At 36.6% G+C, this 24,283-nt stretch overlaps 4 protein-coding genes across 16 annotated transcripts; 3 read left to right on the top strand and 1 right to left on the bottom strand.

Moving 5' to 3' along the window:
- Positions 1-354: 354 nt before the first annotated feature.
- On the top strand, positions 355-5,662 carry LOC121598999 (arginyl-tRNA--protein transferase 1-like). Of its 7 annotated transcripts, XM_041926413.1 has the most exons (6): positions 355-1,124; positions 1,199-1,854; positions 2,122-2,265; positions 2,356-2,505; positions 5,424-5,496; positions 5,577-5,662. In XM_041926413.1, exons 1-6 carry the CDS (start codon positions 1,037-1,039, stop codon positions 5,591-5,593), a joined length of 1,128 nt encoding a protein of 375 aa, XP_041782347.1. In that variant the 5' UTR covers positions 355-1,036; the 3' UTR covers positions 5,594-5,662. The 7 variants fall into 7 exon arrangements, with proteins under 7 accessions (XP_041782347.1, XP_041782344.1, XP_041782349.1 ...); XM_041926410.1 differs by having other exon boundaries at positions 2,122-2,247; positions 5,424-5,657; XM_041926415.1 differs by lacking the exon at positions 5,424-5,496 and having other exon boundaries at positions 5,577-5,657.
- Positions 5,663-6,082: 420 nt separating this feature from the next.
- On the top strand, positions 6,083-10,379 carry LOC121598997 (arginyl-tRNA--protein transferase 1). 4 transcript variants are annotated; one of them, XM_041926402.1, is made up of 7 exons: positions 6,083-6,171; positions 6,246-6,901; positions 7,169-7,294; positions 7,403-7,552; positions 9,570-9,730; positions 9,812-10,121; positions 10,187-10,379. In XM_041926402.1, exons 1-7 carry the CDS (start codon positions 6,084-6,086, stop codon positions 10,277-10,279), a joined length of 1,584 nt encoding a protein of 527 aa, XP_041782336.1. In that variant the 5' UTR covers position 6,083; the 3' UTR covers positions 10,280-10,379. The 4 variants fall into 4 exon arrangements, with proteins under 4 accessions (XP_041782336.1, XP_041782335.1, XP_041782337.1 ...); XM_041926401.1 differs by having other exon boundaries at positions 7,169-7,312; XM_041926403.1 differs by lacking the exon at positions 7,169-7,294.
- Positions 10,380-10,465: 86 nt separating this feature from the next.
- On the bottom strand, positions 10,466-18,105 carry LOC121598998 (putative inorganic phosphate cotransporter). Of its 3 annotated transcripts, none has more exons than XM_041926406.1 (5): positions 17,811-18,105; positions 12,224-12,307; positions 11,085-12,146; positions 10,781-11,022; positions 10,466-10,708 (listed from the first exon to the last, which is right to left on the bottom strand). In XM_041926406.1, exons 2-5 carry the CDS (start codon positions 12,249-12,251, stop codon positions 10,541-10,543), a joined length of 1,500 nt encoding a protein of 499 aa, XP_041782340.1. In that variant the 5' UTR covers positions 12,252-12,307; positions 17,811-18,105; the 3' UTR covers positions 10,466-10,540. The 3 variants fall into 3 exon arrangements, with proteins under 3 accessions (XP_041782340.1, XP_041782339.1, XP_041782341.1); XM_041926405.1 differs by lacking the exon at positions 17,811-18,105 and adding an exon at positions 15,381-15,594; XM_041926407.1 differs by lacking the exon at positions 17,811-18,105 and adding an exon at positions 15,480-15,594.
- LOC121598996 lies at positions 16,328-23,222 on the top strand. 2 transcript variants are annotated; one of them, XM_041926400.1, is made up of 6 exons: positions 16,328-16,393; positions 20,686-20,880; positions 20,961-21,157; positions 21,217-21,450; positions 21,519-23,029; positions 23,129-23,222. In XM_041926400.1, exons 2-6 carry the CDS (start codon positions 20,784-20,786, stop codon positions 23,220-23,222), a joined length of 2,133 nt encoding a protein of 710 aa, XP_041782334.1. In that variant the 5' UTR covers positions 16,328-16,393; positions 20,686-20,783. The 2 variants fall into 2 exon arrangements, with proteins under 2 accessions (XP_041782334.1, XP_041782333.1); XM_041926399.1 differs by lacking the exon at positions 16,328-16,393 and having other exon boundaries at positions 20,503-20,880.
- Positions 23,223-24,283: the final 1,061 nt, after the last annotated feature.

Genomic DNA, 24,283 nt, shown 5'->3' with positions numbered 1-24,283 from the left:
GCCAGTTCTTATTTAACATTATAACATGGATTAAAGTGTGTTATTTTGTGTTATTCCGTGAATTTATTCTATAAATCATTGTGTTTTCGACATTTTTGATAATAAAAACTAAGAAATCATATTTTTTTTAAATTTTCATATAGATTCCTCATTATCTACGAGCCGCATGGACAATTTACGTGAGATTAGAACTCTTACTCACATGATTTTAAATTTCGTGCATGAACAAATCATCAAATCTTTTGTTAATATATCTCATTTTTTTCGATAAATTCAATAGACACACAAAAATGCACGTAATAACAAAGAAATCTGTTCTATTTGCTATGCTTTGTGTGCGGAAACCATTGGTTAACGGTTTTAAAATGACGTAAAGTCCCTCAAGTATGGCGACCCCCCAAAGGCCCTTATCCACCACCTGATATTTTTAGTCCACCTTGATGTGCGAGGTATTGAATGTCAGCGCGTTGTCAAAAAGTGCTATATGATCCATTCCTTTCTATTCAACATCTTTCTTCCCTTTCTGCAGCGATCTTTCTGCTGTAAAAATAAATTCACGTTGTTGTTGTTAATCCCGATATTGGGGTATAACATTCGATTTGGAGATTAAAGAACAATGTATTAACATAGACTTGCAATCGGTAGTGACAAACTCTTTATCGCTGTAGTGAAACCCCTTTTTTTGCGATTTGGCAGCATAGTTACTAGTTACGAAGCGGCGTCATTGAATGAGATTTTCAGAACCTTTAACAAGCTATTCATAGGTTGCAAGAAAATAGAAATCCTTGCGTGTATGGCAGTAAATTCATCATTACCAAAATATAGTAAAATATAGCGAATGGCTATATGTTTGGTCGAATGAAAAGGAACCAATGCGTTCCTGTTACATGGAAATCAGACAGCTGTGCTTACTGGGACAGCAGTAAATTTTTGTCATCTTCGCCTTCGTTTTTGTGTTGTTGTAAAAGAACAGATGTTTTCTTTTTACACAAAGAATATATGAACCAGAAGGAATAGGAGGAAAATAGCAACAAAAATGTCGTATTCCGTAGTAGAATACTATGGCGAAAATTCAAAGTATCAGTGTGGATATTGTAAGCAGTCGAGTTCGTGCTCATCTTACGGTAAAACAATCATGTTCTCTTACATGGAAATGCACACGAAGTTCATTGGCATTGACTATTTATCTATTCCGTAGGGATGTGGGCTCATAAGCTTAGTTGTCAAGACTACCAGGAGCTGATTGACCGGGGTTGGCGCCGGTCTGGATGTTACTGTTACAAACCCATGATGGACGTAACATGCTGTCCCTCGTACACAATAAAATGTGATGCGATTAATTTTCGGTTGAACAAGTCTCATAAGAAAATCATAAAACGAATGAACAAGTTTTTGCGAGACGGAATAAAGGAAACGTCCGAGCAGGAAGCCCAATCGAACATCAACGATATAGGTACCCATCTTGGGAGTGCATGTGATCAAGAGCATACAGAAGTACCTAGCATGCAACCGCACGTACTTGATCCGGATGTGTTGAACACGCTTACACATGTTAACAGCGAAAAGCGATCATCCTCTGCTGACGACAAAACGAGCGCATTACCTATCCCTACCTTAAGTGGGGTGGTAAATTCATCAACGCATACGAGCGATTCAAGCATAAGTAATCAGCCAAAGAAAGCAAAACTAAGGCGCATTGAACGCAAGCGTGAAAAATTGCAGAAAAAAGGACTATCTGGCGCAGACATTGAACAGCTGATGCAATCCAATAACCAAAAAAGTGCGGAAAAATCTTTAGAAGAGTTTCTTTCGGAATCCCCACAGGATAATGACAGTCCAGCGCATCGCTTAAAGGTAGGCACAAATGAGTACATAAAATGCAACGTCATCGTTGAGCTAGTCTCATTTCACTTGCTGATGATCTTAATAGTGTTAATTGATTTTTTGTTAGAAATAGCTGTTGGTAGTCATAATACGCAACAGTTAGCATTCAATACTGTATCGAAGAATTATTAAAACATTCAATTCATTCAATTAAAATAGTCAATTTAGCACATCTTCGAAGATTCGCTATGGCGCTGAACTTTTATTTGTTTTTAATATTCTTTTTATTGTTTTCAGGTAAAACAAGTAAATGCAAATGATGGTGCTACCGCCGCAACATTCAAACTTTACAGTTTATACCAACAAAGCATCCACAATGATCCAGCATCCAAATTGAGCATGGATCGCTTTAAGCGGTTTCTTGTAAAGTCTCCCCTGAAGGTAATTTGTGGTAGTACGATGTGTTTTAATTTAGAATATTTGTTTTGTTTTCTTCTTTTCTTTAAAAAACAATCGCCTAATGTTGCATAGATCGTGACGCTTCTTACTTCGGGAGTAAAATTCCAAGAGAGCTTGCATGTTTCTTTTAATCTGTATAAAAAGTATCAGACGGCCATTCACAATGACCCACCCGGTGCGATTGAAGACTATCTGGACTTTTTGGTGAAATCGCCATTAAAGGTACTATTTGGTTTATTTGCACTCTTTTGTTTGTAATTCTATGCTCTGTGTTTGATGCTTTCCATCATTACAACATTGTTTCTAAATTTTTGAATACGATTTTAAATTATTCTAGATTGTATGTGAATCTGGTTTTATAATGCTCTTTTTTTCAATGATGAACGCCATGTGGATCGTAATCGAGCAATATATTGAGAGTTATTTTACCAAAAAGGGTCACAACCACAAGTCAGATTTTAGGTGCCACAAACAATCCATGTGGCTTAAATATGACTAGACTAGGAGCATATTGCGTTCAGTAGTGACAGTTTATGCCTTTGGCGACTATTACGTCACTTTGAAATAACAAAAAAAAAAAACGAAAATAACATGCAAAACTTTTAGTCAAGCCGTAATACTGAACATCCATGTCTGTTCCCGACGTACGTCGATTTGTAGAAAAATAGTTTTCCTAATAGGGCTCTATTTCTAACTTTTTCAAAGTTGAAATATAATTAAGGAATATATTAAGGACGAAGCTTTAAGGATCTAGCTTCAATAATAGACAGCTGTAGAAATTGGACATATTCAGTTAGTAATTTCTTATCAAAACGAGATTTTTTATCATCGGATAACATTAGATACCATGTGGAATGGGGTTATCCCTGGTCTCGTTGTGGTAATAATTCGTCATAGTTCATAGTTTCAAATCTTCATAGAGTGTCAGTGTGTTGTTATATGTACAAAAGTACAATCCGTTCCTCGATTTATGTGGATATTAAAGCTACACGAATACCTCGACAACGTATAAATTTCGTAGCTCAGCGACAGACGGTATAAAAAGCAACAATTTAATTTAAAATATGAAATTTTCGGAACTGCTTTTAAATTCTATTTTTACTGGTGTTATTCTTTGGCAAACAAGTGCATTTAATGGGTATATACATTGTTTTTTTTAATGGATTCCATGTTAAACATAAAACTTTAACAATACAATATGATAATCAGTTAATTAACATTCTTTCTGCCTATGTTGTCATAAATATTAGGTAAAAGTATTTTTTAACTGCTAATATTTGTTGGAGTCGTGCAATTTGCTCTTGGATGAAAAATTTAATGGTGATATTATTTTCTTTTTTGCGTATTCATTTAGTATGCATATTCAAATGCTTAGTCAATTAGTTTCACTAGGTAAATGTTTCGTGAATGGTTATACTTACTTTGCTATCAGATGCTACAACCGCTTCGCGTTGTAGGTCTTTTGCAAGAGTGTCAAAAATTGCTTTCGATTTTGCGCCCCCCCCACTACCCCCCATCATTCCCTTCGACAGTCTAGCCAAGCCTATATTTCGGTTATAGTCCTAGTCTCACAGGAAAAGGGTAACATTCCATTTCACTGATTATTTTATTACATACGTTGCATTATATATGATCATAGCATTATATATGAGACTAGTGGTCTGCAAACTTTGTCCGAAAAAGACCCAGAATCTGTAAATTAAACTCGTAGGGTGCTACGCAAGAGCCAAAAAGTGTTGTTGTGATGTTGTTGTTGTTGGAATAGTTTAGAGCGGCTTTGGCTCCTACGGAGTTCTTTCGCTTCTAGTAAAAGCCATGTGATGTCAAAAAGATCCGTTATTTTAAATAAAAAGAACCCCACGCGGCTCACGACCCGTACTTTGCATATCAATGTCATAGACCCTTCCTACTGACGTTTGGTTTAATCTAGAAAGGTTACCATTGATAAGATTGTCTGAGTTAAATTCAAAACAAAACGGATCAATTTGAACTGAAAAGGAGCTTTCAGGGTAAGACTACGTAAAAAACAACTTGAAAACAATTTGTTTTCAAGTTGTTTTGTTTGTTGTGGATTTAACCGTAGAGTTGGCAACCAGATTTACACACGTAAGTTGGCAACCGGCATACCCGGGTATTCCACACGTTTTGATGCAAAAAATTAACGATTTTCATAGGTAAACAATGCTTTCTATATTTTAATGCTGTAAGCAAGTAGTGCCGACCATATATTCTCTTCTATTTCATTTATTCATTAAGTTTTTTCATTTTATTATAAAAATAACGGTCAAATTGAAATTTGGAATCGCTTGAATTTGACTCGAAAATAAGCACAATACGAAAAGAGGAAGAAGAGAAACGTCATTCTCTATACAAAATGTATGGAATACCCGGGTATGCTGGTTGCCAACTTACGTGGTAAAGTTTAAAAAAAATCAAAATAAAATACTTGCAGGCTGTTTAAAATTACAACTTTTGCACCAAAAAATCATAAATTAAAAGTTGATGGGCTACGGAAAATTTCAGGTGAATAAAAGCAATGAATCAAAAGTTATTGCAGTTCGAAGTTGAAAAAAATACCCGGGTATCCGGTTGCCAACTTAAAGGTTAAAAATATCACGTGTGGACTCTAGTGCATTTTGACTATTCGTCACTTGACGTAAGGTCCCCAGGATTCAAACTTTGTTTACATTTATTAAATTTGTTCATAAAATTTATCTACCCCATTTTTTGATGAAATATTCTTTCAAAATATATTTTGGACTTTGCCAGTTCTTATTTAACATTATAACATGGATTAAAGTGTGTTATTTTGTGTTATTCCGTGAATTTATTCTATAAATCATTGTGTTTTCGACATTTTTGATAATAAAAACTAAGAAATCATATTTTTTTTAAATTTTCATATAGATTCCTCATTATCTACGAGCCGCATGGACAATTTACGTGAGATTAGAACTCTTACTCACATGATTTTAAATTTCGTGCATGAACAAATCATCAAATCTTTTGTTAATATATCTCATTTTTTTCGATAAATTCAATAGACACACAAAAATGCACGTAATAACAAAGAAATCTGTTCTATTTGCTATGCTTTGTGTGCGGAAACCATTGGTTAACGGTTTTAAAATGACGTAAAGTCCCTCAAGTATGGCGACCCCCCAAAGGCCCTTATCCACCACCTGATATTTTTAGTCCACCTTGATGTGCGAGGTATTGAATGTCAGCGCGTTGTCAAAAAGTGCTATATGATCCATTCCTTTCTATTCAACATCTTTCTTCCCTTTCTGCAGCGATCTTTCTGCTGTAAAAATAAATTCACGTTGTTGTTGTTAATCCCGATATTGGGGTATAACATTCGATTTGGAGATTAAAGAACAATGTATTAACATAGACTTGCAATCGGTAGTGACAAACTCTTTATCGCTGTAGTGAAACCCCTTTTTTTGCGATTTGGCAGCATAGTTACTAGTTACGAAGCGGCGTCATTGAATGAGATTTTCAGAACCTTTAACAAGCTATTCATAGGTTGCAAGAAAATAGAAATCCTTGCGTGTATGGCAGTAAATTCATCATTACCAAAATATAGTAAAATATAGCGAATGGCTATATGTTTGGTCGAATGAAAAGGAACCAATGCGTTCCTGTTACATGGAAATCAGACAGCTGTGCTTACTGGGACAGCAGTAAATTTTTGTCATCTTCGCCTTCGTTTTTGTGTTGTTGTAAAAGAACAGATGTTTTCTTTTTACACAAAGAATATATGAACCAGAAGGAATAGGAGGAAAATAGCAACAAAAATGTCGTATTCCGTAGTAGAATACTATGGCGAAAATTCAAAGTATCAGTGTGGATATTGTAAGCAGTCGAGTTCGTGCTCATCTTACGGTAAAACAATCATGTTCTCTTACATGGAAATGCACACGAAGTTCATTGGCATTGACTATTTATCTATTCCGTAGGGATGTGGGCTCATAAGCTTAGTTGTCAAGACTACCAGGAGCTGATTGACCGGGGTTGGCGCCGGTCTGGATGTTACTGTTACAAACCCATGATGGACGTAACATGCTGTCCCTCGTACACAATAAAATGTGATGCGATTAATTTTCGGTTGAACAAGTCTCATAAGAAAATCATAAAACGAATGAACAAGTTTTTGCGAGACGGAATAAAGGAAACGTCCGAGCAGGAAGCCCAATCGAACATCAACGATATAGGTACCCATCTTGGGAGTGCATGTGATCAAGAGCATACAGAAGTACCTAGCATGCAACCGCACGTACTTGATCCGGATGTGTTGAACACGCTTACACATGTTAACAGCGAAAAGCGATCATCCTCTGCTGACGACAAAACGAGCGCATTACCTATCCCTACCTTAAGTGGGGTGGTAAATTCATCAACGCATACGAGCGATTCAAGCATAAGTAATCAGCCAAAGAAAGCAAAACTAAGGCGCATTGAACGCAAGCGTGAAAAATTGCAGAAAAAAGGACTATCTGGCGCAGACATTGAACAGCTGATGCAATCCAATAACCAAAAAAGTGCGGAAAAATCTTTAGAAGAGTTTCTTTCGGAATCCCCACAGGATAATGACAGTCCAGCGCATCGCTTAAAGGTAGGCACAAATGAGTACATAAAATGCAACGTCATCGTTGAGCTAGTCTCATTTCACTTGCTGATGATCTTAATAGTGTTAATTGATTTTTTGTTAGAAATAGCTGTTGGTAGTCATAATACGCAACAGTTAGCATTCAATACTGTATCGAAGAATTATTAAAACATTCAATTCATTCAATTAAAATAGTCAATTTAGCACATCTTCGAAGATTCGCTATGGCGCTGAACTTTTATTTGTTTTTAATATTCTTTTTATTGTTTTCAGGTAAAACAAGTAAATGCAAATGATGGTGCTACCGCCGCAACATTCAAACTTTACAGTTTATACCAACAAAGCATCCACAATGATCCAGCATCCAAATTGAGCATGGATCGCTTTAAGCGGTTTCTTGTAAAGTCTCCCCTGAAGGTAATTTGTGGTAGTACGATGTGTTTTAATTTAGAATATTTGTTTTGTTTTCTTCTTTTCTTTAAAAAACAATCGCCTAATGTTGCATAGATCGTGACGCTTCTTACTTCGGGAGTAAAATTCCAAGAGAGCTTGCATGTTTCTTTTAATCTGTATAAAAAGTATCAGACGGCCATTCACAATGACCCACCCGGTGCGATTGAAGACTATCTGGACTTTTTGGTGAAATCGCCATTAAAGGTACTATTTGGTTTATTTGCACTCTTTTGTTTGTAATTCTATGCTCTGTGTTTGATGCTTTCCATCATTACAACATTGTTTCTAAATTTTTGAATACGATTTTAAATTATTCTAGATTGTATGTGAATCTGGTTTTATAATGCTCTTTTTTTCAATGATGAACGCCATGTGGATCGTAATCGAGCAATATATTGAGAGTTATTTTACCAAAAAGGGTCACAACCACAAGTCAGATTTTAGGTGCCACAAACAATCCATGTGGCTTAAATATGACTAGACTAGGAGCATATTGCGTTCAGTAGTGACAGTTTATGCCTTTGGCGACTATTACGTCACTTTGAAATAACAAAAAAAAAAAACGAAAATAACATGCAAAACTTTTAGTCAAGCCGTAATACTGAACATCCATGTCTGTTCCCGACGTACGTCGATTTGTAGAAAAATAGTTTTCCTAATAGGGCTCTATTTCTAACTTTTTCAAAGTTGAAATATAATTAAGGAATATATTAAGGACGAAGCTTTAAGGATCTAGCTTCAATAATAGACAGCTGTAGAAATTGGACATATTCAGTTAGTAATTTCTTATCAAAACGAGATTTTTTATCATCGGATAACATTAGATACCATGTGGAATGGGGTTATCCCTGGTCTCGTTGTGGTAATAATTCGTCATAGTTCATAGTTTCAAATCTTCATAGAGTGTCAGTGTGTTGTTATATGTACAAAAGTACAATCCGTTCCTCGATTTATGTGGATATTAAAGCTACACGAATACCTCGACAACGTATAAATTTCGTAGCTCAGCGACAGACGGTATAAAAAGCAACAATTTAATTTAAAATATGAAATTTTCGGAACTGCTTTTAAATTCTATTTTTACTGGTGTTATTCTTTGGCAAACAAGTGCATTTAATGGGTATATACATTGTTTTTTTTAATGGATTCCATGTTAAACATAAAACTTTAACAATACAATATGATAATCAGTTAATTAACATTCTTTCTGCCTATGTTGTCATAAATATTAGGTAAAAGTATTTTTTAACTGCTAATATTTGTTGGAGTCGTGCAATTTGCTCTTGGATGAAAAATTTAATGGTGATATTATTTTCTTTTTTGCGTATTCATTTAGTATGCATATTCAAATGCTTAGTCAATTAGTTTCACTAGGTAAATGTTTCGTGAATGGTTATACTTACTTTGCTATCAGATGCTACAACCGCTTCGCGTTGTAGGTCTTTTGCAAGAGTGTCAAAAATTGCTTTCGATTTTGCGCCCCCCCCACTACCCCCCATCATTCCCTTCGACAGTCTAGCCAAGCCTATATTTCGGTTATAGTCCTAGTCTCACAGGAAAAGGGTAACATTCCATTTCACTGATTATTTTATTACATACGTTGCATTATATATGATCATAGCATTATATATGAGACTAGTGGTCTGCAAACTTTGTCCGAAAAAGACCCAGAATCTGTAAATTAAACTCGTAGGGTGCTACGCAAGAGCCAAAAAGTGTTGTTGTGATGTTGTTGTTGTTGGAATAGTTTAGAGCGGCTTTGGCTCCTACGGAGTTCTTTCGCTTCTAGTAAAAGCCATGTGATGTCAAAAAGATCCGTTATTTTAAATAAAAAGAACCCCACGCGGCTCACGACCCGTACTTTGCATATCAATGTCATAGACCCTTCCTACTGACGTTTGGTTTAATCTAGAAAGGTTACCATTGATAAGATTGTCTGAGTTAAATTCAAAACAAAACGGATCAATTTGAACTGAAAAGGAGCTTTCAGGGTAAGACTACGTAAAAAACAACTTGAAAACAAATTCAAACACTGATTGTTAAAATAAACCAGTGTGGCAGATATAATTAACAATTTTCCTTAATATAAGCTACTTTAGTAGTATTTATCTTGTTTTTAAATCAGCACCAGTAAACGTCGTTCCTTTTAATCATGAAAACAGTAACATTATTCAAAACGCGATGTAAAATTATACATCCCCCCTCCTTCTCTGATTCGTAGCCTTACCAAGGATTCGGGACTTTTCATCAACAGTATTGGCTGGACGATCGTTTGATAGCTGTTGGAGTGATTGATGTGCTACCCAATTGCGTCAGCTCGGTATATTTCTTCTACGATCCTGAATATAAATTTCTATCGCTTGGTACTTATGGATCATTGCGGTAAGTTTTGGTAACTTATACGCTTATATCAAAGTATCATATGCAAACTAACTTGTAATACTACCTTCCCCGGTATTCCAGTGAACTAGCGTATACACGCTCGCTCTATAAAGAATATCCTAGCATTTCAAACTATTACATGGGGTTCTATATTCACTCTTGTCCTAAGATGCGTTACAAAAGCAATCTTCAGTTTTCGTATTTACTTTGTCCGGAAGCATACACTTGGCATTTGCTTGATAGAACAGTTGTAGCGAAGCTAGATGAAAACAAGTATAGCCGGCTTAACGATGATCCTACAGCGCAAGATACAAACAAAGCTACCGAACAGGACGTGAACGATGTGCTCCTAATTTTTGGTAGATCCTGCATGACTTATACTCAGTATCTGGTAATTTATGTGGTTTAATTATGTGTTTTTCTGTTGAGTATTTCATTTGATGTTTATCATTACAGACGGTCGTGGGCAAGGAATTGCCTATATTGTTCGAATATGCTCGCCTGGTGGGAAAAAGTTGCGCAAAGAAAATGATGCTTTATAGGGTATAGAAATGTGCATGACACCGAAGAATGATGAAAACTGCATTGCTTGCATAAGCTGTTCCTTAAAGTGTGTTGAATTTCAAATAAAACCTAAATGGAATGTTTACCGTATTGAGCATTTTTTATTGCTAAATGTTGTTGCAATTGTGATGACATGAAACCAATTATGAACACAATTCTTATGATTTTCGGTAGGCAACGTAGTGGAATATCATATATTATTACATAATATTACACAAAAAGGGGTAATTTACAAAGTTTTGTCTATTACTTTACACTTAGGACTTCAGGCTCTGTAGATACTGCAGCTGGTTGTTGTTTAATTTCGTTCCATTTCTGAACTTTACCGGAGCCAAATGCAATAAAAAAGATACCGGAAACGATGTAAAACCCAGCGGTAAGCAGAAACACATACTTCCATTCGTCCATAGTATTCTAAAAATACAGATATAGGTAATAAATATGATCTACTAAACGAACAACAAGGTATGTAAATACAGGTATTACCTTTTCCGATGTGAAGAAAGCTACTGTCATGGGTGCTAGGAATCCTGCCGTCGTTGCAAGAAAGTTCATCATGCCATACAAAGTGGCAGCAAAGTTCGGTGCCAAATCCTGTGCATTCACTAAATTAGTAATCGTTGAAGCACCGTTAAAACCGAGACAAGCTATAATGCATGACACGGTGACGATTGGATTCTGTGCGATAAAAGGAAGTGCGATCAAGAATGCTCCTGGCAGGAAATGTGCTGTAAAAGACGACTCAATCATAATTAAGTATGTCCAATATAAGCAGTTTAAGATGACTTACAAAACACGATGAATGATTTTCGTAGAGCAGTGACAGTCATTGTTTCATTCCGTCGCAAACCATCACCTATGATTCCGAAGAAAAATCCCGAAAACATGCGTGCCAAATAGGGTAAGCTTGAGAGGAAACCAGCGTTGGTTAGGTTAAAGCCAAGTACTTCGTTAATAAACTTGGGTGCCTGTGTAACGAAAAAGTTAAGCCCCCAAAAACTACTGTAATGCGATAGAACAAGTGCTGCGAATGGTAAAGATGTGACAACTTTTCCCAGCGGTGGCTTTGCCTTAGTTTTCGATACTGTACTACCAAACGATGCTTCTATTAGATCTCGTTCCTCCTTTGTGATTGTTTTATGATCTCTTGGAGAGTCAGCAATCAGCCAAAACCAAATAACTCCAACCAAGGCAGACAACAAAGCAGGAACGTAAAATGCGTAAACCCAACCGAAGTGTTCTGTTAGCAGGCCAGCAAACGGCCATGTAATGACAGTGCCAAAGGTGCTTCCTCCTGCAATACAAGCCACAGCTTTGCTTTTCTCATTCGGTGGAATCCAGCGTGAGATAACGTTGTGCAGCGTGGGATACACAAATCCGCTGAGAAAACCAATCATAAAACGTCCAGCTATGACACACCACACATCGATGGCGGCAAGTAGAGGAAACAATGCGGTAACAATCGCACAGAGAAGGAATGAATATCCAATCAAGCGCTGAGGACCATATCGCTCTGCAAGCGGTCCAGCAGGAAGGGAAGTCAACAGGTAGCCATAGAAGTAGGATCCAAGGATGTGGCTTTGTATGTTTTGTTTCCAATCGTAACGAGGACCGTAGTCGGGCACGGCTAGAGTAGGTACGACAAGATTATCATCTTTGGTGAATGTTTCATTGGAGTGTTCCTGATTTGAGGAGATCGCGATTGTACTGCTCGTTATAATGAAACTGTCGTTTGATACGGTTGGTTGTATCATTGCCAGAAGATTTATCGACATATGCACACGTAGCATGAACGATGCCGTACATGCAACAAATATCATTACTGTTACTATCATTCGTTTCGGGAACGATCCTTCATAAAACGGGATTAAAGAGTAAGAGAGAATTTATTAGTCAAATGTAATATAATGCTGTATTTATGGTACATACCCTTGAAAACATTGGTACTAACTATCATGTTCGCTTCGGTTGAATGTGATTAAAGGTGTAAAATCAAAACTTAAAAATACATTCCTGCAAAGGGAAAGTGCAATGTTAATATCAAATTTGTGTTGATGTTTATACAGCTGATCAAGACATGTAAAGATATGTTCCTCATTGTAATCAGTTTTCTTCTTCTGCTTCTTCTTCGTCTATTGAGTCTATTGTAATTATAACTATTATTGTTATTATTATTATTATTATTATTATTATTATTATTATTATTATTATTTATTATTATTATTATTATTATTTATTATTATTATTATTTATTATTATTATTATTATTATTATTATTATTATTATTATTATTATTATTATTATTATTATTATTATTATTATTATTATTATTATTATTATTATTATTATTTTTTTTTTTTTTTATATTATTATTATGATTATTATTATTATTATTATTATTATTATTATTATTTTTATTATTATTATTATTATTATTATTATATATTTTTTATTTTCATTGTTTATTTGATTATTATTTATTATTTATATTATTACTTTGTTACCAAATTGCTTATTTTGCGACAAAAGAACTTTAGAAGCTAATGTTTCTCTAAATTAAATTAAAAATATGTTTTTTTTATCCTTGTTTAGCTGGATTCCAAAAATTTCAATCGAAACTTGGCGTGTTTTACACCAAAAGCGTGTACAATTGCGTGTTTGCGTGTTTAACATATTCACATTTAAATTTATACAATTCGCTATAAACAAATGCTGGCGATGCGTTCACGGTGATGTTATTTGAAGTATATTATTATTGCATGTGTTGCAAATAGTTGTCCTTTCCTTTCATTTGGCATCTTTTATTTGTTCAAATTTACATTACAAGGTTTCCAACGATTTTTTGGTCAGTTCCCATGATTTTTTGGTGCGTTCCCACGATTTTTTTTATCGTATCCCATAGATTTTTGGTTCGTTCCCATAATTTGTTGGTATTATCCGATAGGATATCAATACAATTGGACCAAAAAATCTGAGAAACGGCCAAAAAATCGTGGGAACGCACCAAAAAAATATGGGAACCCACCAAAAATTGATGGGAACCAACCAATAAATCGTGGGAAACCCTGTATTACGGTTTTGACCGTATTTTTGGTAACTGATGCATAATATATTTAAAAAATTGAGATACATCATCACAACAGAAAACACAAAATTGCATCACTAAAGGCAGTGATTACCGAGCGTTAAAATACAAAGAGAAAAAAATACGTTTTCAGTAACTTGTTATTTTATGCATCAAATGAAAGGTACTTGATGCTTTTCAATAAATGTTTGTACAGTTCGTATCAGTATTTCATAAGCTCATATATTGTATAATTGTAGTTACAGATAATTTATTAGTCGTAAGAACGATTCTGAAACCTTTGAAACAGTTAATTTAGCGTATTGTGGAATGCAGCTCGTTTAAAAAAAGGCTGATCAATTTTTACAATATATGTTGGACATTGGCAGTATTAATATATAAATGTGCTGCCATTATTTTCAATGTCATTGTCGTATATAATAACTAAGTGCAAAACATTGAATAGGTCAATCAATCACTTGCTCAAATTTGATTGTTAGTTGTGGTGAAATTTGTCATAGCCACTAACGGATGAAGCATGACCAAACAACGTTCGACATAAACGATGGTATAATGTAGAAACCTCTAGCGTACAGTATGACTCGGACACAGACTGTAAAAACTGTACAGACTGTATTAAATCTCTCTTCTAAAAATGGATTTATATGATACCTAATGACATGATTTCGATGCATAGCACGACTTATTGCACGATTTGGTGCTTGCTGGTGTAATAATTGTTGTAGCATTTTATGCTGAGTTATCAGATTCTAATGACGTGTACCATATTGTTCAGCAATACAATATGGCCGAAACCATTCTAATATTATTTTCAAAAATACACAATAGACTGCTGTTTTCTGGGATATTTTTATGAAAACGTAAGGGGGTTGCTGTAAGTGAGTTCTTTTATTTTTTTATGTATGTATGTACAGTAACTTTTATTCTAGGATTGTAGGAGATATAAATTTTTGGATTCACAGTCTGCCGGTGCTGAAATTAATGTACCCAGTATGATAACAATGTACGATACATATATAATTAGTAATTAGCACCTTCCAAGTTTCACGAACCAACATTTTGATGGCAAAATTGATGAACGTTTTGTTTAATCATTATACATCACACCTTAAACCAACAAGTAGTTTCATATGTTGAAATGCACATCAGTAACTCATTCCAAATATGACAGTATTGCGAAATATTCGTACTTGAATAAATACTTAAGTAAAAGGAGAAACGGCCATTACGGCAGGGCGCTTTTGTATCATGTTATCGGTAGGACTTCTTATTATTTTTTTTTCTAAAATATCACATTAAACTATTCTCTCTGATATTTTTTAAATATCTCATTTTATTAAATCAAACAAAAACGATTGGTAAGTTTTATGCACATCTTCGTCAGCACTATCCAATGCAACAATGCAGGTTCAATGGACGTATGTAGCCGATTAAATTGACATAACATGCATATATGGTCACTAAAAAAACTGGATCCTGCAAAGACTTACGTAACCTCATCCTTGAAGATCGTGGGACGATGGAGGTCAATCTTGTTTAATGATTTGCAAATCAAAAGCAAAGAAGCAAATCAAAAGCAAAGCGAAAACAAATGTAGAAGCAGATTTTATAAAAAAAAAACTGTACTAAAATGTTGTTTCCAGTCTGAGATTGTATTCAATGGCATGCTGTTAATGACCAGTGAATACGTCGACATTTAATTCCAGTTCCGGTGCAGAATTTATAAAGGGTAAGGCCTTTCGCTTCACTAGCCCGTGGCAGTTAGCTTGACCTCCATTCATTTTGGTTACGTTGTCAACAGCCGCTGATATCTCTAAGTGAATGCCTATAATATAACTTAATCGTTTGCAAATTTCAGTTAAAGGCTTCGTATATTGTTCATGTTTTGGCGAAGATAGCAGAGAAAAACACAAATAACTGTTCGGGAACATCTCACAAGACGAAACATAAGATATTAAAAACATTAAAAACAAACAATACAACATGGTTTTATGAGCTTACACGAAGTGATTCGTAATTCACTTATCCAACAGTCTGGGTGTATTCACACACTACATTAAGCGACACTACCATAGAAGCATTGTATTCACTATTTCCCACCGTTTTGCAGTGATCGAAGATCCACAATATGTACTTGAAATCAACTGAATGGCGTGTAAAAACGATTCACCCTGGTTATTACTGAAACGTACGACGCACGGAACCGTTTGTTGGCGCGTTCGGTAGAGCAATTGATCGGGCACGCATCGCAATCCGCAACATGATCATTTTCCAATGATTTGCTGCTCTCTCGTTCGACTGTTGATACGCGCTTCTCTCTTCTCTCTGGTGTGATGCGCATGGTACTCTGAGCAACGTTATTAAAAGTTAAAATTATTTGAAAATTTTAACTCGTTGCTACGGAATGCTAGAAGCGATAATATTGTTGTGTATGTCAAATATTTTAGACAGATTAGTTTAGTTTTAGTTTTTACCTCCGCTCGGAAGCAAATTTTTGCCATAATAATATCTCTTAAGTTGAAAATCTCTCTATCAAAGCTTAAGTTTGCAGTAGAGCCTATTCATTAGTGTGATCGGTTAGGGATTTTACTATTGTTAATATGCCTCTTTTAGTTAAGACCTTTTTTGAAATTCTATATTTTTACATAAAACTATAGGCACAAATTGGATCCAGATAAATTTTGGTGCTGTTTTTGTAAGTATTATACTGTGATATTCTATAACGTAATGTTCAACGTATTGCTAAATATAAAAAAGGTTTTTTTTGATTGAACATTTTTCCACTGTTCTCACTGAGTATATGCGGCAAAAAGAGAGAAGAGAGTATTACTAGTCGATTGAGAGAATAGCAAACGACTGGAAAAAGCTCATGTTGTGGATTCAGCGTTCTGCCGAATGCGCTAACAAACGGTTTCGTGAGTCGTACGTTTCAGTAATAGCCAGGGTGAATCGCTTTTACAGGCTATGCAGTTGGTTTCAAGTGAATATTGTGGATCTTCCATCACTGCAAAACCGTGGGTAATAGTGAATACAAACATTTACGCCAGTATCTCTAGATATCGATTAAAAAGCCTAGGTGGCCAAATGGTGACACGCTACCCTATAGAACAAGATGCTTATTGTTAGGTGAAGAGCCGTTAGAGAAGCGGCGTGAAAAGGCTAAAACAATCTTTATGGCCAAACTGATAAAAGGAGAAATTGACGCACATCGCTTATTAAGCAAAGTGAACATACACGTTCCCCGCTCTAGTCCTCGTTTATCGTCCCTTTTGTATGTTGATAGGCATGACAATAATTATGCGGCAAATGAACCGATATCAGCAATGGCACGCAGTTTTAATTTATTCTATTCAGGAGTTGATTTTCACACATTTATGTCCACTATTAGTGAAGGTCTGCGCTACCATTGCGGGGCCATCATTGGCGGACAAGAATTATATAATAAAATAAAATAAATATAGTGTCTCAGTAGAGACTATTCCACCATTGTGATCGGCAACTATAAAGTAAAAAAACTTCAAAGTTCATGGCATTATTCTTTGGGATACATAAGTGTGCATAGGAATAGATTTTTTACCTTCTATTGATTTATGAATACGAGAGTTTTTGAGCCGGAGGACGATGTAAAGTTTATCTTTTAGTATTCTGAATTTAAAATATACAATAATCAAACTATCAATCCAGTGGGTATTAATTGTCACGGGTTTAACGGTAGGTGGACTGAGTCGATTTGGCCCCCGTAGACAATAGCTTGAACCGGTCTGGTACGACTCGTACGACTTAACGACATTGCCGTCTTGGGTTCAAGCTCTGAATGGACCGTGCACTCATATGCGTAGGACTTTTGCCTATCCTGCTATGTGTAATAATTCACTGAAAGCCAAGCCTACTAGTTATGTACAGAGACATGCCTTGGCCGGATGTATTGGATCTATAAACTCATTGATAACATTCCCTTGATAATCATAATATAAATAAATTTTAATTTTAAGATTTCTTTGTATTGATCTATGGACTAATAGAGCTATTTTAGAGGAAAGGAATTTCGTGCAAAATTTGAACCTCATTATATTTATATTCATATTCATATTAAATTTTTATGTATCTACCTTTTGGTTACACAAATACTTAAATAATACGTATCACCTATGTTTAGTTTTAAAATGATATTCGAGGACCTCAGGTTATCAGGAGGCAGGTACGTGCCGGTAATTATTGCTGATGAAATATGTTTTGACTAATTACGAAGCGAGGCGAAATGCTAAGCTCCTGAAAGTTATGCAATTTCTGAAATTTCACCATTTAGAAAAGGTGTTTGAATTTTGGCCTAAAAAATCGCCCTTGTACGTAGTTCTTAGGAGCTCCACTTGATAAGTTTTTTTTGTTTAATATTTTTTAATTTAGTTTATTTATCCATTATAATTTACAAACCACGTATTGTTGCGAAAGCGATAACGGTGTAAAAAATCCAATAGATGGCGCGGCTTCTTGAAACTTCGACGCCGGCTTACGTTCGAAAAAGCTTGCTAAAGGTAATCTTTCTCCCGCTCTTGGCATTCTTATTTGTGTTAAAAAGTGTAAAAGGATGGAAAAAGGCAGGCCCTCTCGGCACCAAGAGTTTACATAAAGCACAGATCGTTTTTTTATCATTAATTACCAATAAATTGGGGTTCACCCTTAATACTAAAAGAGCCATTTTTCGACCAGCTTCTTATGTAACATAATTTAACGCTACAGCGCCTACCACAACTATATGGACAGTCGTTTTTCGCGATTTGCAGAAAATACATAAGAGATAGATAAAAACTTTTTTCAAAAAAATTTCAAAAATTATTTTGAAACTGCCATGAGAACCTTATCAATTTTGTGAACAACAGTTCAAAACTGATCCGATCAAACAAAAGCGACACAAAAAGCTCAACAACGATTTTTAGCAGAATCTAAAAATTTGCTGCTGTTACATGCATAGTTAAGGAATATAATCTTAACCTGATATATTTTTCCTTTCACCATCCACTTCACCATCGATGTTCTCTTAGACCGCTACAAAGTCGCCGATAGCCGTCTGGTTGTAGAGTTTAGTCGTGAATTCGTCGCGCCGTTTATGCGGTTACCTTTCATCCGGATCTCCGTATATCCGTGCTGGTCAGATATGATAGTCAAAATTAATGGTGACTTATTGTGTTGACAATTGGTGATAAGTAAGTAAGTAAGTATTGTGTTGACACTTGTACTTATTGTCCTTGTAATCTGAGTATCCCAGTGAGGTCAAGTCCCAATGAGCCCGGATAAATGGTGTTTTAAATTGTAATCTCCTCTGTTACGCTGGATAGGTTCAACTTGTGATGTTGGAGTGTTTACTTCGATGGTAGATTGTAACAGGCACTTAATGACCTAGAGAACAGTTTTTTAACTAGGATATGGCACCAAGACTTTCTAAACATATTCTGAAATAAGATCAGATCAGAACATTTTCAAATGTCAACAGAAACAGATCGTTAATTCTTGATGCCAATGAACATTTATAATAAAATATGAATTTGCTAGAATCAGAAGGTGGAGGAGTGCTAGATAATTGAATTATTTGACTAAATCTCAAAAGCTATATCAAAGTCACCGTTATTTTGAATGTGAAGCATGTAATAGACATAAGCGTGCTGATAGGATTGTGATATCCATTATTTGAGTTTGGTAACAACAGTTATATAGGATTGGTTTGGTCGTCAAATCGCACGACTAAACAACCAACATGGTCGTCATAGATTCAAGCCCCGTGGGGAGCGAGCCCCTACGCGGTCCCGTGGTACAGTCGTCAACTCGAACGACTCAATAACATGCCCGTCATGGGCTCAAGCCCAGAATGGACCGTCCTTCCGTAGCAAGGATTGACTATCCGGCTACGTGGTAATGAATTAAGTCTCGAAAGCCGGTATAGGCCGGCACGTCCGCGTAGGACATTACGCCAAATAGAAGAAGAAGAAGGGAGCGAGCCCCATACGCTGCACTGACTATGAGTATAGCCATCAAACCTCATCGATGGCTTAGGCAGGCCAAGAACGGCTAAGATAGTTAGGCTTAATTTAAAAAAAGGAATAATTATAATTTAAAGAAAAATGTTACAAAGTGTTACAATAAACAATGTAGAAACATAATAAGTTAACATTTAATTGCAATAGTCCCTAAGCGAAAATTTGGCTTACCATGTACGTGTGGTATACAAGGAACAAGGAATAACATGTGTTCCTGAATAGAAGTCTAATTGACAAATTAACAGGATGGGTTAAACTAATGACATCCCAGAACAAATAGTGCAAATAAACACTAAAAAAATTAATAAATAAATAAAGAACCATATAAAGTTAAGAATAAGTAGAAAACCCGCTTACCGCAGTAGAATAGAAAAAGTTATCAAATATGCATTTGAACATAAAGCTGCTACAGTATATTGCGGAGTTGTTATAGCTTGCCTAAAATTATCTCCCAAAAACTCGACCAACGGAATTCCAACGAGTGTTATCGACATTAAACATACGCTCAAATATGCCACATTAAGACGTGCGTAAACTGCAGTTTTTTTAGTTGGTAGAGCAACATGATAATTATTAACCACGTTGGAAAGTGGTTGATCTGTTCAGCGGTACAAAACCTCTTATACGATTATTGTTAACCAGATATGACGTTTCATTTGTTTTCGCTGCAACCATTTACCGGAGTGTTATCGGTGTATAGTACATACAGAAGAAACAAATGTTTAGGTACATCACATTCTATCCGTAATTGAAGTAGAGTAGAAAAAAGGTCGGTAGTTTTCGGAAGAGCTTTGCACCTTTCCTTCTCGTAAACGGGATCTCCTGGGGTTTCAAGGAAACGGGTGCGAATCGTCAAAAATCCGAATTGCACGTTCCGCACGCAGTTCAAGGCACGTTGTTTGTTTTCTTTATACGGGTGAGAACAGTGTGTATCGTTTTGCACGTCGCATTGCATGAATACAACACACGACAGACAGTTTGAAAACAAAACAAAAAAGTCGAGAAAAGTGTCGTACGGGCTTTCATCGCTGCAAAAGCTTGCAGTTAAAACACTCAGGTTTGACCCTTCGCACAGCGAGATAGCTTGTGGTTTATAAAAGCCCTTGCAATCCAGCGTGTACATTTTAGTTTGAAGTCGCATGGTTTGGCCTACACGGTGCAACTGGCCGGGACGGTGCGTAACTGCAGACAGAGCGATAGAAATTATTCGGTGTGCTGCAACAAGACAACGATGATGGGTGCGAAACAATATTCTACGTGCTTAGCTCTATTGGCAGGTGTAATAGCAGCCTGGTTGGTTCTTGGTGACATTGGGGTGAATAGTGCTCAAACGGCGCCGGTTTTGTTTCTTACTGTGAAAAGTTGCAACTTTGGTATGACGAAAGTCGATCATTTGAAGTGTGGTTATTTGATTGTGACAGACATTTTAATAAGTCCTGATGGAGTGCCGCTACCATTTTTCCACGATAACAGTGAGTTTTTTTCATTTATTATAATAATAGTGTTGTGTAAAAGTACGACATTTCAAATCATTCTCTCTCCATTTCAAAAGGAATCAATATCAAGAAGTCCGGTCTGAAGATAATTGCGTCCTTTGGGGGGTCAGTAGTCCCTTCTGAGCTGTTTGCTTTTCTAACGTGTGATGATCAACGGCGAGCTGCATTTGTGAATAATTTGGTCGAGTTTACACTAGCTCATGGATTCCATGGAATTGATTTGGGCTGGCTCTATCCAGCACCTCAGGAAAGGGTATGGCAGTACACTACAAAATCGGTTCCGCCAGTATGCTTACGAACTTTTCTTTACAGGATCAGTACGTCCGATTGTTAAGGGATTTGAGACTTGCTTGCGATCTGAATGGATTGGTGTTAACGGTGACTGTGCCTAGCCGACCGTCCGTGATTGAGGTGAATTATCCGGTGGAAAAACTGGATAAGTATGCAGATTACGTTATCTTGAGTACGACGGAATTTAGAAAACTACGCAAAACATCATTCATAGCACCGTTGTACTCATGCAGTCCAGGGTCTTCCAATAGCATTGTGAGCATCAACTTATGAATGACCATTGCAATCAATTGCAACGTATAAGCACATTCTTATTATTACAGGATTACCATGTGGATCGATGGAAGATGGCTGGTCTGAGCTGCGGGAAAATTGTCATTGTAATTCAAACAATGACATTAACGTACAAGTTGTATATTCAGAATGAGTATCGGGTGGGTACACCAGCTCTGCAGCTAAAGATTCGTCCGTACTATAAAATCTGTCGGAAACTGTACAGTGGGTCGCTAGAGATTTGGGACAGCAATGTTCGAAGCCCTTATGCATTCCGTGATTTATCCTGGTACTCATACGAAAATGAAAAGTCCGTTAAAGAAAAGGTGTGTTTTGTAGTGCAGCAGGGTCTTGGCGGGTTGGCTGTGTTCTATTACGATGAAGATGATCCGATCAATATATGTGGAGATGGGCAGTATCCTCTTACAGCTATAGTGGTAGCGGCAATGAATTCACAGTACCATCCGCCTTCAGTGATTACTGATTCACAGATCTATCATTACGATTCGCCATCGTTAACGCCACTATCACAACTAGACTACCACCAATACAGTGAGGTTAACAGCAAAGACCCACTGGTTGTTTATGTAGAAGAAGAGAACCCATATGGAAAGACAGTATTGCCCTCCAAACCAAGCACTGGAACGTATTTTCCATCTAGCAATGTTCAACACAAATCGGGTCCACTGAATTACAGCATAAATAAGACGTCGTTAACAAGAGAAATGAATGATCAATTTTCTACAGATGGGTTTGAAGCGTTTTATGGTGCCACAGACTCAGGATCTGATGAGTATCATGAAGATTTTATGGATACGATTTACGGTTTAATGGAAATTGGTCAGGGTGTAGATATGACTCCTCCCCAATTATCTACAAGCAATATGCCTTCTATGGTGTTTAGCGAACCAAACCCCGTATCGCCCACCGTACAACTGTTCTCGGAAAATGTTCCCGTAGACAACTCACGGGCATGCAAATTGTTTTCAGAACATACCAATAACCATCCTCCGGGACACACTGCATGCACTGGGTGCAAAGGGTTTGGTACTTCCAAGCCATGTACACATTGCGCCTCTACGCCAGTCGAGCATCACCGAGCATGCTGTCCGTGCAAGCTGTCAGGAATTAAAATAGTCGCTACAGGAAATGCACCGACAACAACAACTACTACAACTACAACGACGACAACTACAATGGCGCCACCTGTCATTCACTTTTTCCCCATGATTCCACCAACAATGAAGCCACCTACATGTTGCCAGGGGTGTGAAAAGTGTGTCAAAATTATGGCGACCGGTAATGCCGAGGCTCCGAAAGAGGTAGTACATCCTGTACATTGCCCTTGTACAACGCCTGCCCAACATCTGAATGCTCAGCTATACTCAGAGCATTCATGCATGCCGGGAGCCAAAACTGCTGGAGTAAAAATTCAAGCACAAGCTGTTGGAGCGCAGCCAATTGTTCCATCTGCACCTTTCGGAGTGAAGATTTGTCCTCGCGATGGAATCCTTCACGATCCGCATGATCGACGCTCATATTATCTTTGCAAACGTGGCTTGTGAGTATACATGGTTAAAATATGCTACAATTTACAACCAACTTTACAAAAAAACAATAATAATACAAATAATCTTTTCTGTTACCGTTTATATTGCAGGCCCATGTGTGATGAAAATAAGTTCAGCTGCGCACACGGTTACATATTTAACGAAATGAGTAAAAAATGTGTACCGGAAGGATTGTCGAAATAGCTGCATCGCTGATTTTATTACGTTTATAATTGCTTTCTAGAGTCTGTTGATGTCACCTTCCTACGTTTGCGAAAAAAGCTTGCGTGCTGCTTAAACAATCCAGTGATTGTGTCGGTCTGTTTAGGTGAGCGTTTGCAAGTAATGTGTAAAGATAGCTGTAGATAATAAATAGTTTTACAAATATTAAACATCCTGTATCGTCTTTGAAATAAGCTGCACTACCTAACATGCATTGTTTCACAATCACTAAACAAACCATAAAGTGATATGATTTTCTTCCGTGTTATCAATGCTCTGGTCACGTAGCAATACTTTTTACCAAAAAAGTTTCAAACGTGCTCTTCGTGTGAAACATGTGGCTTTCACAGTATAACAAACAGTACTCCAACAATGGTGCCTGGAAATATGATAGACCGGATGTATTGCTTGATTAGAGCGAAAGTGATATGACTGGTAAATGTTAACGGCATACTGTACAGATGTGTATAATTTACCTTCATTTGATAAGTTGATTCGCTCACAGAGCAATACAACAAAACTCTAGAATTAGACTTGTGCCTGATGGGCACAAATTTGCTGATGTACGGCCATCCAATAAACACAAAAAAGAAACATCCATATCCATCGATACGATCCACATCCATTGGAGAACGATGAATCAAATTGTTTTTTTTTTTTTTTTTTATTTATAGGGCATACTAGACGGCGAATTTTATTAAAAAAGATTTGCTTTTTTTCATTACATTCGCCGTCTGTTAAACCACAGTAAGTAAGAACACAGCCTACTGAATTTGAATGCAGTTATCGAACTAGTATGCTAACACCAAACCTACTAAACCTACTGAACTCGTATGAACTAACCAGAATCGTATGAACCTATTGAACTCGTTGCATTCACGGACCGGGATCTCATATGCTCATATGCAGTAAGTGCTATGGAACCTACTGGAACCAAAGTAACGAGCTGGAGTGTTCCGGGTTGCATTTGATATGCCGGTAGGTTCGGGTCGACCCGCCCATCACAAGCGTACACACATGTACTAATAGCTAATGTGTATCAA

Source organism: Anopheles merus, chromosome 3L (assembly GCF_017562075.2).
Source record: "Anopheles merus strain MAF chromosome 3L, AmerM5.1, whole genome shotgun sequence".
Taxonomy (NCBI): Eukaryota; Metazoa; Arthropoda; class Insecta; order Diptera; family Culicidae; genus Anopheles; species Anopheles merus.
The sequence above is the reverse complement of the archived record's forward strand: the minus strand, read 5'-3'. Positions and strand labels throughout refer to the sequence as shown.